The sequence below is a fragment of the Lepidochelys kempii genome, chromosome 1 (genome assembly GCF_965140265.1).
Source record: "Lepidochelys kempii isolate rLepKem1 chromosome 1, rLepKem1.hap2, whole genome shotgun sequence".
In the NCBI taxonomy this organism is placed as follows: Eukaryota; Metazoa; Chordata; order Testudines; family Cheloniidae; genus Lepidochelys; species Lepidochelys kempii.
The window spans coordinates 182,741,454-182,758,653 of record NC_133256.1 but is presented as its reverse complement, the minus strand read 5'-3'; the positions used below and the strand labels follow the sequence as shown (position 1 = coordinate 182,758,653).

The 17,200-nt window shown below is 39.3% G+C and overlaps 1 protein-coding gene across 6 annotated transcripts in view; it reads right to left on the bottom strand.

Annotated features, from left to right (window-relative positions):
- The window catches only part of CADM2 (cell adhesion molecule 2), a 1,033,208-nt gene that overhangs the window by 253,769 nt on the left and 762,239 nt on the right, over positions 1-17,200 (bottom strand). For 5 of the 6 annotated variants that reach the window (XM_073304095.1, XM_073304130.1, XM_073304112.1 and 2 more), the window contains one exon: positions 4,831-4,980. In XM_073304095.1, the coding sequence (XP_073160196.1) occupies positions 4,831-4,980 (150 nt within the window). Of the gene's footprint in view, positions 1-4,830; positions 4,981-7,936; positions 8,056-17,200 lie in introns of those variants that run through there. The other variant, XM_073304139.1, reaches the window with a different exon arrangement.

Below are 17,200 nucleotides of genomic sequence, written 5' to 3'. Positions count from 1 at the left end.
TATTTAATCAGTTGAGTTTAAAGCATCCTTGAACACAAAAATCTTCCCGTGCATCAACTATATATATGCAACTGAATATAGGGAGAATACCAATTAAAAATATTAATGGACAGTATTTGCTTTTACTTCAGGGTAATTTGGGGTGTGGGTTAATTTTTGATATGTATCTATGATGGGAAAAGGAAAATGTGATTAATATCTTTGGTGTTTCTGGTTGCAAACAATGAATAAGTTATAATTCATAGATGAGTAAATAATAATGTGACTTTTTTATTGAACCTGCTATCTAAGAACCTTGGACAATTTTACCAACATGAGTTATTTACATCTCACAAAACCCATGTGAGGAAGGTATCCATTATTAGTCCCATTTTTCAGATGGAAAAATGAAGACATCTGTTATGTGACTTGACCAAAGACACAGGAATGAGAGGTACAAGGACAATTCAAGTTAAAAGCAGAATCCCAGTCTCTAATATTTTTCCATGTTTTATTTATAGGCATATAACATGTAGGCAGTAGCACCATATCTAAATTATTCTAGAATGAGAGAGACTCGGGCAGAGAAGACCAACTTTAATGATATGTCCAGATTTGAAGAGACAACTGCACGAAAACTAATTACCAGCATTTCTTTGAGATCAAACTGCCTGTTTATTCAATCACAAAGTTTGGAAGTCTCCCAGTGCTCGTCTAAATGATCACTTATTTTCTTGAAAGCTGGTGTGTAAATCTACCACACAATAGCCTGCCACACACTAACTCCATGTGGACCCTGCTGCTGCACACTGAACATTTTCCAGTCAGTTTTGACTATCACACTTTGAAATTGGAATAGATTAAAGCACACTAGGGAACATTCAGTGTGTGTCAGTGGAACCCACAGGGTTACTTAGTAAGCAACACAGTAATGTGCAGTAGATTCACCCCAGCTTGCTGCCAACTAAGTTTTCATTTACACAAGCCCTGAATAATAGTACCATTAGATGAATCCAATGATGTTACCCATGGCCATCCCTAGCTATTTGGGTGCCCAAGGGTCTGGGAGGCAGGAGCTGGAGGAGGGACACTTTGAGGGCCCCCACAGGCCCAGAGTGGCCCTGGGGATTAGCAGGGGGCCGGGAGCATCTCCTCCCATCCAGTCCCATTGTCCTAACCAAGTAGGTAATGCTTCTTCTCAAATACCTCACTGATTTAGTTCACAAAAATAGACTATATTTACATTAAACATGTCCTTTTTATCATCAGAAATTGTCTTTGGATGAGACAGTCTGACTCTAAGTCTTTCTGTACCACCATCTTGTAGTTCTATTTTTTGCAAACATTAGGGCCTCCATGAAGAACAGCATCATGGAGAGGGCATTTCAGACCTCATTTCAGACCTCCTCATGGGTAACTTTTCTACTTCTGGAACATGTGCTATAGCATACCATCTATGTCAGATTACTCTCTTGCTGCTGTACACACCAGCCATGTATTTGATATTCATCTAGCCCCCATCCATGATAGTACCGGAGCATCTTCTAAGAATTTAAAAATAGGAATAACAGTGGCACTCTCTTCCTTCCAACCAACAGAAGAAATAGCTTGATTAGTTTGTGGGTGGGTGTGGCACAGTGGTGCATAATTACTTGTGGAAGGTTAAGTGAAGGGCATGTATTATTTTAACTTAATTCTGAATGTGGAAGGGTCTGTGATCATTCTGATCTCTTGTGGGACTGAACTTCCAGATCCAACTCCTATAAGAGTTGTCTGTCTCCACCTATTCTTTTTCACTGATTTTACGGGTCTGATAAACACAACTGTACCAGAAGGTTTACATGGCTATGAAGGGAGAGCAGAGGTGAAAGTAAGCCAGTACGCCCCGGTTTGGCGTACCGGCAAGAGCCGGTGCGCCGTACAGGGGTGGATCGGCTTCCCCAGGTGCAATTTAAAGGGCCTGCAGCTCCCAGCAGTGGCTGGAGCCCCTGGCCCTTTAAATTTCTGCCAGAGCCCTACTGCCAGAGCCCTGGGGTGGCGATGGTGGGGCTGGGGCAGAGATTTAAAGGGTTTGGGGCGGTAGCGGCGGCCAAGCCCTGGGCCCTTTAAATCATCCCCGGAGCCCTGCCACTGCTTCCCCAGGGCTCTGGCAGACTCCAGGGATGATTTAAAGGGCCCGGGACAGTAGTCGCAGCCGGAGCCCCGCCCCCGGAGCCCTGCTGCCAAAGCCCCGGGGACGATTTAAAGGGCCCAGGGCTCCAGCCGCTGCTACCGCCCAGGGCCCTTTAAACTGCTGCCAGAGCCCCCGGCTGCCGCTGTTACCCTGGGGAAGGGGAAGGAAGCACTTGTTGGTACAGGGTGGGCCGGGGCTGGCTCTGACCCCCCAGCCCCGCCCATTCTGCCCAAGACCCCGCCCCTTCCGGGGGCCAGAGCCAGCCCCAGCCCAGCCCCGTACCGGTAAGTCCCTAGACTTACTTTCACCCCTGAGGCAGAGAGATGTGTCATGCAGCTAGGGCCAAAATCAGTGGAGAACTCTGAATGTCTGGGCACTGGAATCAATGGTTTAAGCAGATCTACTCCACCTAAGAGTAAGCTCTCTTTGCCTAAATGGGCACAAATTATGTGCCTGTAAGAAGAGAGGGCCCTGACTCAGACTTCTGCTTCAATACTGGTCTCAGGATGGACTTAATGCTGTTTCTGAGGGACTTAAGGCTGTCTAAACTTTCAGAGCTAGAGTTCCATCCTAGCAATACAAGACCCAAAGGGAAAAATCTTGTAAAGGAAGTATCTTTCCTTTAGGCATAAGTGGAAGCACACAGACAGAGCTGCTGATTAAAGCTGTGAAACCATTATTTTGAGTTGGATGAAGTGGGGAGAGAGAGTGGCAATGACTTCTGCATGGCATTTCATCCTGCTGCTCACTTCCCCCAGCAGTATAGTCAAGGATGGGACTGTCACATGAACAGGATGCAATGCCTTATAAATGTAAAATTACTGAATATGCATGATTTAAGGACCAGACATACTTCTGGATCATTTTAGCAGTTTTCCTGTGTAACAGACGCATAGTAATTCCTCTGCAAATAAACCTGTACATATTCCTCAAAGTCTAAGGACAGAGCTGAAAGTTCAATGAAAACTGCAGTTTTTAAAGTTTTCTTTAGTCTCCTGTGTCTTCTGTAGAGACTATATATTGTTCATAAATACTTACCATGCAACAAGCCATTCATAAATGTTATTACTGCATTTTATTATAAGAGACATATTACTATTGTCAGTGAATAGTGATAAATCTAGTTCATGCAGCAAATTTAATTCATACCAGAATAGATTCATACATGAAATTAACCTGGGTTTTTTTTATTCCTAGAATCTTTTAAAACATCATTCAAATGTACAGAAGTTCTAGATATTGGGTTTTGCCTACAAAAGAGCTCAGACCCATTACTTTTGCTTATGTAGGTATTCCTTATTTATACAAAATCAGTGGGATTACTCACATGAGTAAGGGTTGCAGGATTGGGTTTTAGGAATATTAATACGTGGCATACTTCATTATGTATCTTTAATCCAATGTTCATAACATACCTGAGACTTAAAGGAAATTGCAAATCCCTTGATAACACATTACGAAAATAGTTACACAAAGGAAAAAGGAACCATTTCAGTATCTTAATTAGATTCTGTTTTGCCTATTATATTAGTAGCAATGGAACTTATTCAGTTTGAAAATATTTTGATTGCAGGTTCTGTAGATATAATACAACTGCTTTCCAAATCTGCTTTTAAATCAAGCACACAGTTCCACACAAAACCTGCTCTTCAAGGTTGATCCCAAGATGCTAAGCACCTTTAACATCATACAGCAAAACACTTAATCAGTGCTTAACTTTAAGCTCCTGAGTGCTCCCATTTGCTGGAGATGGGCCAGGGTGCCCAGCATCTTGCAGACCTGAGTCCTCACTGAAGGATTAAATATAAACTCCATCAAGCTTCACTACTACTGGAGCCAAAATCAAGGTTGTTGCAGTTCTGAAGCCAAACAGAGATTTTATGAAACGTAGCTCTGTTAATGCTCACATGTTTTTATGTATGAAATCTAAAAGGCATGCCCTTGTTAACATTTTACCTCAAAAGATACATTTCTGGGCTTATTCAGGTCAGATGGATGCACAAATCTTGGGAGCAAACCCTATTAAACAAGCAATATTTGTCTTATGAAAAAGAATAGAAATTGTTCCTATTTTTTTCATCTGGGTAGACCATCACAACCTATGAATCGTGTAATTAGTAAAGCTCAGACAGCAAATATAAGTGAACTAATTGATTAGTTGTTTGGCTGAATAACCATGTGATGGTAACTGCACACGAATTGTTTAAAAACTAAAACAAAATCCAGTAAACTTGAGCCAAATACTATCTATCCTTCCACCAACTACCACAGACAAGATATGGTGCTTACAAGCTACTACATCCCCCCCCCCCCAGCCCTCCTTAACCCGCCTTCAAAATATATCTGAACAAAGATTTCCAGTTCAATTTGCAAAAATCATGAAAAATGTTGTTCTTTTCCTCCCACCACTTAATGTAGGCAATGAAAATCATGTAAGAAATCAAGATATACAGTACAAAAATAACTTCAATCAAAGAGAGTTAGAAACAAACTGTATATTTAATCAAAAATTATAAGTTAAGTACTCTTTAGAGTTTATGCCTAGCAAATAGATATTTAATATTTAACATAAATACAGTTCTATATTAAAACAGTTTGGGAATAAATGAATGATCTGTCTCATTTAAGATATTTGTTATCATAAAATATTTCAAAATTATTAAAGAAAATATATTCACCTTTCTTGTCATCGAAGTACAGAGTTTGTTGAGCTGGATTTGACCACTGGAGGGAGGTGTTATCATTTTGATCAACCCTGCAGGTCAAATTTGCTGTTCCCCCTTCAACAACTGTAACATTCTGTGTGAGTGGAAACTGCCCTTGGCTGCCTGAAGGGGATTAAAGAAAACAAACAAAAAAATCCTGATTACATGGAAGTTATAGAACAGAATTTATTACATTAACTTCTCACAGCCTGCAGTCTGAATTTGATGTAATAGTCTTACCAAAGGGGGGAGGGGAGAAAAAAAAAGATATACCAGAAATATGTTCTGTGTATCAGAGAGTTAGCCAGGTTAAATTTAAGAGCTGCAGATTATTTCATATTCATTATCTTCTAGGAAGTAGTCTATAATCCTTATCCCTCCCTATTCAGACACCCAAACCAAAAACCATGTCCACAGATGCTTCATTATATATGGTTCTTATTTTGAAGAACATGGTTAAATGTACCTAAAAATCTAGACTATTTATAAGATCTGCTAAAAGCAGGAAATATTAAAAACAAAAAAACAAACAAAAACTATGAAACTGTCAAAATCAACATGAATTTTTTTTTTTAATTTTTTTTTTTAGCCAGAAAGATAGGGTCTCTCACACATATTTTGATAATTTTCTTGATGGTTTTGTTTGCCAGTTTTGGTATTTTGTCTAAGAACAAGTGTGGTGTGAGGAAGTGTCACCTGAATTTGTTTGGGGATAGACTTGATGTAATAGTCCTTTCACATCTCTAACTATTATGAGTTTATCCCAAAAATGTTATAGAGCACATTAAGAATTTGCTGAAAAAAATAAAAATGTGAAGCTGTCCAAAATACCTCTTATACACATTTCCAGGTACATATTTAATATAAAGAGCAATTTTGTGAAATCAGCACACACTTTGTTATGCAACGGACTCAACACTGTCAAGAAGACACAAAGAGGAACTAACAAAAGCAGGAGTTAAAGTTTTTAATGTGCATGTGGGGAAAGCTTACAAGTAAAATATACTGGAGAAGTATATTATATTATTAAAATATAATGGAGAAGTACAACACGTAGATTGGCACTGAAGAGTATGAAAAGCCTGAAGTGGAAAACATCCTTACAGTCCTAAATGTAACAAATAGACAAGTTCACGCTTATGGCATACTATTATATCAAACAATATTAACTTACAATATACCAGTAGTTATAACAAATGCCCACAGATCTGGCATAAAACTTTAAGATAAGTATTATATTTTAGTGACACTGATCATAGAACTCTGCCCAAATAAATGAGGGGTTGGGGTTTAGCCTATACAGAAGGAAAAATGATTAAAAACAAGTGCAATTATGCAACTATGTAACTATGTAAAGAAACTGAATAAATTATAAACACACACAATTGTTGACTTGGTTATAGTGACAAGACAGAATCCAGGGCAAGTTTTGATGGCTGTGCAGTAGCTTATGCAAAATGAGTTTGGTGGTGTTACTCCAGTTCCTGCAAGGCAGACACCCACAAAAAACTTTACCGCAGCTGGCAGCCTTGTTGGCAGTCTCGCAAGAAGTGCCAAAAACCTTGAAGACTAACTAGCCTCTCACAACTAAAAGTGGACTGTTCAGTTCTGGGTTGGAATAAACTGGAGATCACTGAGTAAGCTTTTTGCTGTTGCTTAGGCTGTTCTTTTCTATAGAAGCAGCATCCTTCACAAGCACTCAATTTACATTAAAATAATTTATTGCCTAAATTTTTGTATTTTGAACAAAATAAATTAGCAGCAGTTGCAAGAAAAGTCATCTCAATCAATAAAATCAAATGAACTCACAGTTTTAATTCCTCAATTAAATCAAAAATGTTTCCTTGGCATGAGACTATAGTAGCTGGAGGAAACATGGATAAAAGAGTTGTCATCAAAATACCAAATTTGAGCAAACATTATTGGAGCAAAAACTGTACATTCTGTGTCAGCCATCTCTTTTATACATTAAATTATATAGAGAGTAACCTGACCAAAAAAACCTGTATATTTAATGGAATATTTATTGTAAATGGAATATAGGGAATATTGAAAATATTACTAGTTTAACCACTGCAAACAAACAAAAATTTTCATGACATTCACTGTATTTGACATTTCTTGAAATACACACATTAAAAATACCCAGTGATTGAAAAATCACAATGAAGAAAAAATTAGAAGACTTGTCATATTTTTCCATCACTTCTCCCAATGTTTCCAGGAACCTCACAGCAATTCTTCTTGCTTGAATTCAAGTTTTAAAAATCCAGAAAGGCACACACAGCATGCTATTACTTCCACTAAATTACAATAGGCTTTCCAAACAAATAATCTTCTAATGCACAAATTCTGGCTCAGTAGTTGTACAGGCTAAAACACATTTTGCATACAGAATATGTAAGTTTGAACTACTTTAATACTATTAACACAAGCAGCTGGTTCCAGAGAGGACTGCAGTGAAATTCACCAGGCACACTGGAGAAAACAGGAAAAATAGTTTAAACAAGTGCTCTACAAGCAACTGTTCTGCAAAAACTGTTCAAGACCCTAACTACCATAAGAAGGTTTCATATACTGTGTTCATGGAGGTATCATTCCTGCAAGATGTTGAGCATGCTGGCCCTGAAACAGCAAAGCACTTAAATGTGATTAATTTTATGCATGTGAAGAGTTCCATTAAAGTCAACAGTACTTAAAATTAAGCATGGACTGGGGCCATGGTGCTAAGCGTCTTGCAGAATTAAGCTGCCAATTACCTAAACAAGTACTAAATCCTAAAGAAGTCTCCTTCTAGATAAAAGTTTTTGGAGCTGTTAACCCAGAGAAGCTAGCAGCAAATTACAATAGTAAGCCCTCTCTCTTCGGGGCAAAAAACAAACAAACACACACACACACACACACACACACACACACACACACACACTGTAGTCCTGTGGAATTACCCCCGGCCTGAGACTTTGGAGACCAGATATATATTCCAAACTAACCCTTTGACTTACTACATGACTTCAGGCAAGTAATTTTACCTCTCTGTACCTTGTTACATGATCTACACAAAAGAAATGTTGATGCTTACTCATCTTACAAAATGCTTTGGGATCACCAGATGTTCTGTACTGTGTACATGCAGAACATTATTTTGATTTGACAGACGTATAAGTGTTTCCAATTTCTCTCCTCAGATTTCAGTACTTCCTGTTGGTAAGATGGAACACAGAAATGCACATGTTGAAAAACACTGAGAAGATGAGTACTTCAGTTTAGCTTCTGTGTATCACTTCTATTCTTACCTCCATGTTCAGAAAGATTTGCTAATCTATGTGGTTGTAATAATTTCTTTCTTCTAATCCAAACATAATTCCTCCACAGATACTTATCCTATCTCCTTTAGTGCTACTAAGGCTGTCCTTGTGCTGCACACCCTAGTCTTAAGCCCATCTGTTACACGTTTTTGGAGCTTGGTTATCATGACAATCTCAGTGATTTTACCTAGGTGTAGAGATGGGGCAATAGTTAGAGAAATTTCCTGTGTCATGGGTTGTGATGCTGTGGTTGGTGCATGTAGGGATGGGGGCTATTGCATTTTTCAGTGGAGTTCAAGGGTTTCTCTAAAGAAGCTGTTAATTTCCATTAGCAGTAATCACAGTCATTCTCCGTAGGCCTTTACCAGGCAGCAGAGGCATAGATCTTTTTCAGAGGTGATGTCTCAAGTGTTTCTAAGAGCTTCTAGAACTCATGGTATGTTGGTATGTCATGTGGACAAATTTCTTCAGGACTGGTGAAGTGGTTAATACCATACAGTCCAGTTCAGAGTTCTGCCTCGAGCTCTTCACAGAGGTCAGTGCAGGAGTTGAAGACTTGTGGTACGCAGTCTGGGCTGATCAGCTGGTTCACTATGCCGTGAATGTGAGTGGGTCTCTGCTGGCCTTGATTTGGGGGTTGCAAAGGCACAGGAGAATAAGGTTCTCTTTGCTTTTGTCACTGCAGTGGTGCATTCCTGTAAGAAACCTTTGTGCTCTTGGTGATATATTCACATGATTTTACACTATCAGCATATTAGTCTGTCTACGCTTTTCATATGACAGTTTGTTGATGAATCATGGAAATCTCTGCAGTAGATGTGGGAAAGAGGGAATCTTGGGGTCAAGATGCTATCTGTGGGGGACCTCAGGTGAGTGTAGTGTGTTAGCAATTTGCTGGCTTTACATATTCGAGTGTGTCTATGCTTCCCCACATCCCTGTGAGGTATGTACATTTTATTACCATTTTTCTTATGTGGAAATTAAGATAAAAAGAGAAGTTTTATGACTCACTAAAGGTCACACAGGAAGCCTGTAGCAGAGCTGAACTTAGAACAGATTTCTTCTACTCAGTCCTGTGCTTGAACCACAAAACAATCTTTTTCATTTTACCACCCTTCCTACCTTGAATCGCCTCACATTATTTCAGTACTTCCAGTTTCAGCCAAAACCAGTGTGCACAGGTGTGAGAAAATGCAAGACTTGGTGAGGCAGATACAAAGTAAAGCCTTGATTCAAATCCATTAAAGTCTTCATACTGATTTCAGTAGGTTTTGGATAAGACCTTAAAAAGCATGAGTCCTCTTAAAGGCAAATGCAAAGCAGGGTCATTTTAATAGTGAGGAGAGGGAGACAACTTCCCATTTCAAATGATGTGGTGCTTATCTGACAATGAGCATGAGTGTAAATTAGTTTTGGCTTATTTTCTTAGAAAGACAGCTCAAAAGAAATTAAAAACAATGGGGGTATGATGAACAATCCAAAACATATTTAATAAGTTTTTCAGGATTACTTTATGTATATATAATCTCTCAACATGTAAATCTCTCCAGAGATATAGAGCTTTACTTTGAGAAAACATCACAAGACGTTGCAATTAGGTTAGCAGAAATTATATCCTGATCTGAAATGTAGATGACTATAAAATAGCCTAAACATGGGCAAAAGTCCAGGATTGGATTAATTTTTTAGTTTTTCAGTTTTCTAGCAGGAATTAATGCTTTTGTTGTGTAGGATTTATACCAAAACTACAAAAGAAAGGTAGAATCCTGGAAGCCATGCAGCATGCTAATCAGCATACTGATACATGAAGAGGAGAGATACAGAAATGAGTATTGGTTCTAGTATCTGATTTCACTTCTAAACAGAGATATTACAAATTTATGATACTGTACTGACAATAAGACTATAGACTACAACTCAATAACTGATACATAAAAGACCCAACACTTTTTGGCCCTGGAAGGCAACCCTCAGACAATCTAGGATGCACATTAAATTGCATCCATTCAGTTTGGTCAAAGAAATTGGAATTTGCTTTAACTCTACAAGCAGAAAAGTCCCTTGACTGGGTTGAGTGGCCATTCCTAATTGGCTGTTTTGAATTATATCAATTTAGTCTCACATTTGGAACACAAATACCTCATATTTAATATACAGCATGAACACCTTGGTATCCCAAACTAAAGAAAAAGGGAACAGGTCAAAAGTGTTTGCTCTCTCACTACTATTTTTTCCATTAATAGAGCCACTTGCAAAGAAAATTAGGAGTTAACAAGAATATTGCAGGATTCACTACTGAAACTAAAGAACCTAAAAGGGATACTGGAAATAAAAAATTGCTCAATTCTTGGGGTAACATTCTAGGATTTTTTTTTTCCTGGAAGGCCTAATTGCGAATGTAGTCCAACAGACTACAGTATACATTTATAGTAACTAATTTCAGAGTGAGGAATTTATTTATAAAATAGAAATGGAAAGTGTCTTTGTAACTTCCCCTTGAGCCTATATTTCTAGGGTGACCAGATATCCAAATTTTATAGGGACAGTGCCAATATTTGGGGCTTTTTCTTATATAGGCTCCTATTACCCTTCCACTCCCGTCCTGACTTTTCACATTTGCTGTCTGGTCACCCTAAATATTTCTAGCTGCATAATTTTGCAACAGAAAACAATAAGACCACCAACTCAAGACATAATTGAGTTGAAGCCAATTTAACTCTACATTCTCAGAGAAAAGAGCTTACAGTAGAACATTTTAAAAAGCGTACATAATTTTATTTAAAACTAGGCTATAAAGATAAATGAAAAAAAGTGAAAAAAGGACTGAAAATATACCCAAGGAAATATTTTTTTTTTAATATAGTGACTGAGTCAGACCAGAAGGATATAAGAGAGTGGTGGAAGGCAGGTGCATTAGCCTCAGGATGAGCAGGTCCCTGTTCCCTGGATAGTCAAACAAAGACTTGTCCAGTCCAATCAAGACACCTGATGCCAATTAACCAGTTAAGGTCATTAGGCTAATGCCGGCACCTGACCGCAATTAACTGGCAAAGGGTCAGTTAAGGCTGTTAAGCTATTGGAGACAGGTGGAACCAATTAAGATCTCCTTTCCAGTTCCCTCGAGAGAGCCCAGGTGAAAGGAGCTTGAAGAGGAAACATTGCTGTATCCTGAGGTTAGGGTAACCAGATAGCAAGTGTAAAAAAAAAAATCATGACTGGGGTGGGGTTAAGAGATCACTATATATGAAAAAGCCCCCCAAATCAGGACTGTCCCTATCTGGTCACCCTACAAAGAAAAAAAAATAAGCAGTCATATTCTGGTACAAGTGAAAGAGTTTAAGGGTGAAAGATGTCTTCCTTTGAGGGAACTGCCAGAAAGAAGGGAGATAGTACTGAACTGGAACTTCAATAATGCCCAGAAAGTTAATTTTGTGTTCATAAAAAATTACTATCTTTCTGTAATGCCATATTAAGGGTCAATAATCAATACCTAGAGGTGACTATTTTCCCTTCCAACATGAAGAACACTTGAAAGGCAGCTAGCTGAGTGAACAGGAACCTATGACCACTGTCAAGGTTCCTTCCCCACTCTGAATGCTAGGGTGCAGATGTGGGGACCTGCATGAAAACCTCCTAAGCTTACTTTTAGCAGCTTAGGTTAAAACTTCCCCAAGGTACAAAACTATTTTACCCTTTGCCCTTGGACTTTCGCTGCCACCACCAAACGTCTAACACCGGTTACTGGGAAAGAGTTCATTTGGAAAATTCTTTCCTGCCCAAATCCTCCCAAATCTTACCCCCCTTTTTCTGGGGAAGGTTTGATAAAAATCGTCACCAATTGTGACCACAGACCCAAACCCTTGGATCTTAAGAACAATGAAAAAGCATTCAGTTTCTTAAAGAAGAATTTTAATAGAAGTAAAAAGAATCACCTCTGTAAAATCAGGATGGTAAATACCTTACAGAGTAATTACATTCAAAACATAGAGAACCCTCTAGACAAAACCTTAAGCTACAAAAAGACACAAAAACAGGAATATCCATTCCATTCACCACAGCTTATTTTCTCAGCCATTTTAAAGAAATCATAATCTAACGCATACCTAGCTAGATTACTTACTAAAAGTTCTAAGACTCCATTCCTGTTCTATCCCCAGCAAAAAAACATCACCCAGAATGACCCAGACCTTTGTTTCTCCCCCCCTCCAGCTTTGAAAGTATCTTGTCTCCTCATTGGTCATTGTGGTCAGGTGCCAGCGAGGTTATCCTAGCTTCTTAACCCTTTACAGGTGAAAGGGTTTTTCCTCTGGCCAGGAGGGATTTTAAAGGCGTTTACCCTTCCCTTTAGATTTATGATAACCACATTCCCACATTGAAAGACAGATTCACAAGAAGACTCAATCACTTAACTATGTCCTAAATTGAGATGTCAACCTGTAGAAAGTATTTCTTTTTTTTTTTTTTAGAAAGACAGACAGACAGACAGTTGGTCCAATACCTCAGGAGACAGAGTAAAGATGCAGGGTTGAGTCTAGTATAATGAGATTTACCCCCACCCCAACCCCAACCCACCTTTATGGAAGAAAAGGCAGTTGGGTCAAATTGCTACTCTGTGGAATGCATATCAGTTTCAGTAAATGTTTTATTCAGACCAAGGTTCAAAAGATAAACTAGAGGCATGCAAATTGTGTTCTGGAAGGTTTGACAGATACCAGTATATGTATCACTGCCTGCAAATGAATTATTTTTGCAGACTTTCTGAATCAGATCACCAAGTTTGCTCTTTAAGCCTAACAAAACTGACTTTTTACAAATTGATGTTATTCATTGAACTAAGCAGCTTTAGTTATGTATACCAGTGCAGAAGCTCATCTATTCTTTAAAATCTTCCTTTATACATACTGCAGGAATTTATTGTTCTTAGTATTAGACAATAAACAGGGGAAGAAAAGAAAATGTGCGCTAACCACACATTACATCATCCCATCCCAGACTATAAAGCGTATGCAAGTGGTTTTGTGGATATTAAAAATATTCAAGTAAACTCATATGGTCTATATTTCAAAATGCTTGAAGAGAGAATCTTGTGATAGTTCAATGAAAGCCAAATTTCCCCTTCCTCCCAATTCAGACTCTCCTTATCTAAGCCAGATGCATTTTAAAGAATCCTAATTGAGGTTGCAGGAACAAACCATCCCGATGCGTAGAAAGAATAGTAAATATGGCAGGCAACCAGCTTGGCTTAACAAAGCTCATCTTAAACACAAAAAAGAAGCTTACAAGAAGTGGAAGGTTGGACAAATGACCAGGGAGAAGTATAAAAATATTGCTCAGGCATGCAGGAGTGAAATCAGGAAGGCCAAATCACAATTGGAGTTGCAATTAGCACGGGATGTTAAGAGTAACAAGAAGGGTTTCTACAGGTATGTTAGCAACAAGAAGGTGGTCAGGGAAAGTGTGGGCCCCTTACTGAATGGGGGAGGCAATCTAGTGACAGAGGATGTGGAAAAAGCTAGTGTACTCAATGCTTTTTTTGTCTCTGTCTTCATGAACAAGATCAGCTCCCAGACTGCTGCAATGGGCAGCACAGTATGGGGAGGAGGTGACCAGCCGTCTGTGGAGAAAGAAGTGGTTTAGGACTTTTTAGAAAAGCTGGACGAGCACAAGTCCATGGGGCCAGATGCACTGCATCCGAGGGTGCTCAAGGAATTGGCGGATGAGATTGCAGAGACATTGGCCATTATCTTTGAAAACTCATGGCGATCAGGGAAGGTCCTGGATGACTGGAAAAAGGCTAATATAGTGCCCATCTTTAAAAAAAGGGAAGAAGGAGGACCCTGGGAACTACAGGCCAGTCAGCCTCACCTCAGTCTCTGGAAAAATCATGGAGCAGATCCTCAAGGAATCAATTCTGAAGCACTTCACTTTCCTCTCCTCCATCAGGAACAGTTAGCATGGATTCACCAAGGGCAAGTCATGCCTGACTAACCTAATTGCCTTCTATGAGGCGATAACTGGCTCTGTGGATGAGGGGAAAGCAGTGGACATGTTATTCCTTGACTTTAGCAAAGCTTTTGATATGGTCTCCCACAGTATTCTTGCCAGCAAGCTAAAGAAGTATGGGCTGGATGAATGGACTATAAGGTGGATAGAAAGCTGGCTATATCATCGGGCTCAACGGGTAGTGATCAATGGCTCCTTGTCTAGTTGGGAGCCAGTATCAAGCGGAGTGCCCCGAGGTTTGGTCCTCGGGCCAGTTTTGTTCAATAGCTTCATTAATGATTTGGAGGATGGCATGGATTGCACCCTTAGCAAGTTTGCAGAGGACACTAAACTGGGAGGAGTGGTAGATATGCTGGAGGATAGGAATAGGATACAGAGGGACAAATTAGAGGATTGGGCCAAAAGAAATGTGATGAAGTTCAACAAGGACAAGTGCAGAGTCCAGCACTTAGGACAGAAGAATCCCATGCACTGCTAAAGACTTGGGACCAAGTGGCTAGGCAGCAGTTCTGCAGAAAAGGAACTAGGGGTTACAGTGGACGAGAGGCTGGATATGATTCAACAGTGTGCCCTTGTTGCCAAGAAGGCAAACAGCATTTTTTGCTGTATAAGTAGGAACATTGCCAGCAGATCAAGGGACATGATCATTCCCCTCTATTCAGCATTAGTGAGGCCTCATCTGGAGTACTGTGTCCAGTTCTGGGCCCCACACTACAAGAAGGATGTGGAAAAATTGGAAAGAGTCCAGCGGAGGGCAACAAAAATAATTAGGGGGGCTGGAGCACATGACTTATGAGAAGAGGCTGAGGGAACTGGGATTATTTAGTCTGCAGAAGAGAAGAATGAGGGGGGATTTAATAATTGCTTTCAACTACCTGAAAGAGGTTTCCAAAGAAAATGGATCTAGGCTGCTCTCAGTGGTAGCAGATGACAGAACAAGGAGTAATGGTCTCAAGTTGCAGTGGTGGAGGTTTAGGTTGGATATTAGGAAAAACTTTTTCACTTGGAGGGTGGTAAAGCACTGGAATGCGTTTCCTAGGGAGGTGGTGGAATCTCCTTCCTTAGAGGTTTTTAAGGCTCAGCTTGACAAAGCCCTGGCTGGGATGATTTAGTTGGGGATTGGTCCTGCTTTGAGCAGGGGGTTGGACTAGATGACCCGCTGAGGTCCCTTCCAGCCCTGATATTCTATGATTAAGAGAAAAGTACATTTAAATACGGATCTTGATTCTGCTCTCTGTGTTCTAGACACATGAAAGAATCTTTCTATAAGAGACATTAAAATCACTACTGTTCTTTCCTTGCTAATTGGACATCACCATTCCTTCTATCTTCTGAATGTACTGAGTGACATCAAATCATATGTAAACTTCTTTAGGCTCAAACATTTTCTCACAAGCTTCTGACTGATCTCTTCAATACTAATTCTATATGAGAATCTGAAAGAATCCCCCTATTAACACCTCACCGTGTATCTTAGTTCCATTCTCCTATCTGATCACCATCTATGTCTCATCTTAACTAATTTTTCATTCTTTTTGTAGCCAGTGCAAGGAAGGAGAGAGTAGAAAGAGGAAAACTTAAGTTGTAATCATAAATGTTGGAAGCTGTATCAAAATGTCATTCTCTCATATGATTATCAAACATGTTTCTCAGTGAAATATTCTGTAACTTAAGGGAAGACAGACATAATTTAGCTAAACATTATAATTTTGTAGTGAGATCTGTATCCTTAAGTTATATAATTAGATTCTGCATATTTGATTCAATAATTTTTTTTTTAAAAAAGCCTTCAAATAAACTCTGGTAATAACACATATTCTTCATTGAAAACATATTGTCAAAGGAGAAAAAACAAAACAAAAGAAATCACAATCCTAGTAGATGAGGAGCCCAATACCTGCCGATGGTTTTCACCTAAACAAGCAATACCTCAATGACTTGGCATTGATCAACATGTAGCTATATCTGAGTCAACTCAGAACATTCCCTGAAGAAACCCTTTCTGTTTTTCAAAGAGCAAAAGCCACAGTGGTTAATAAGATGTGTTTTCCACTTTTGATCATTTGTTCATTCACGAAGATTTCATTTCTGGTGATTTCACCCATCATGTCAATATTTATTTTCTTTGATGTTCAAAGTCTTTTGTAGTGCCAAACTAGATCAACTGAAACATTGCTCTGTTTAAGCAAATAGAAGTTGCTGAATGAAACAACTATTAATTTAAGTCAGAACTTGATATTTTCTGTAAATGTTATACAAGTAAAGCAGACTAAGGGATTTCATTCTGGTAATCCTGTGGTGATACAGTTTCAACTGACTCTTATGGCCAAATGCTACTAAATCCATGGGGCCAGATCCTCAACCGTTGTAAGTTTTCATAGCTCCGTTAAAATAAAGTTACAGAACTAAGACAATTTGCACCAGTTCAGGATGGCGTCCCTTTTTCTCATCACTTGGACAATTGCTCTCAAATGCAGAGCAAATGCTGTCCCAACGAACAATAAAATAAATTATGATGCATTTCTAAAAGAGACTGAGAAGGCCTCTTTGTGGCTCTACAAGTCTGAGTAAACCAACTGTGCAGATTTTATAATTTTCAGAAAAATGAATATTTCGGGGACCTAGCTGGCTTGCTTCCATTAGCATTAACAGCCATCTCCGTCCCTACTCCTGTAACTGACAGTTAAGGTTATATCCTGCCATTCTTTCATGCACAGAACACTGTTCCCTAACAGTCAATGTGAGCTTTCTCTGTTGATCAATTACGGTTAGGCCCTAATTAGTGTCATTTACATGTAGTTTTAGATAAGGATACGATTTAGTCTTGGAGGTCAGTGATGTTACGGGTTCTGTGACTTTACCAGCCCTCCCCGACTTTAGCTTCAGCTGTCAGTAGTGGAGCAGGCGTTATGCGTCCCTGACCCACTTTCCCTCCCGTGGCTTCAGTCGGGTCTGGAGTCCGAGCTGTGCCCCCGCAACTGTGGCAGAGGGGCTGGGGCAGTCAGTCCCTTTCCCACCCCAATTAAGATCCAGGT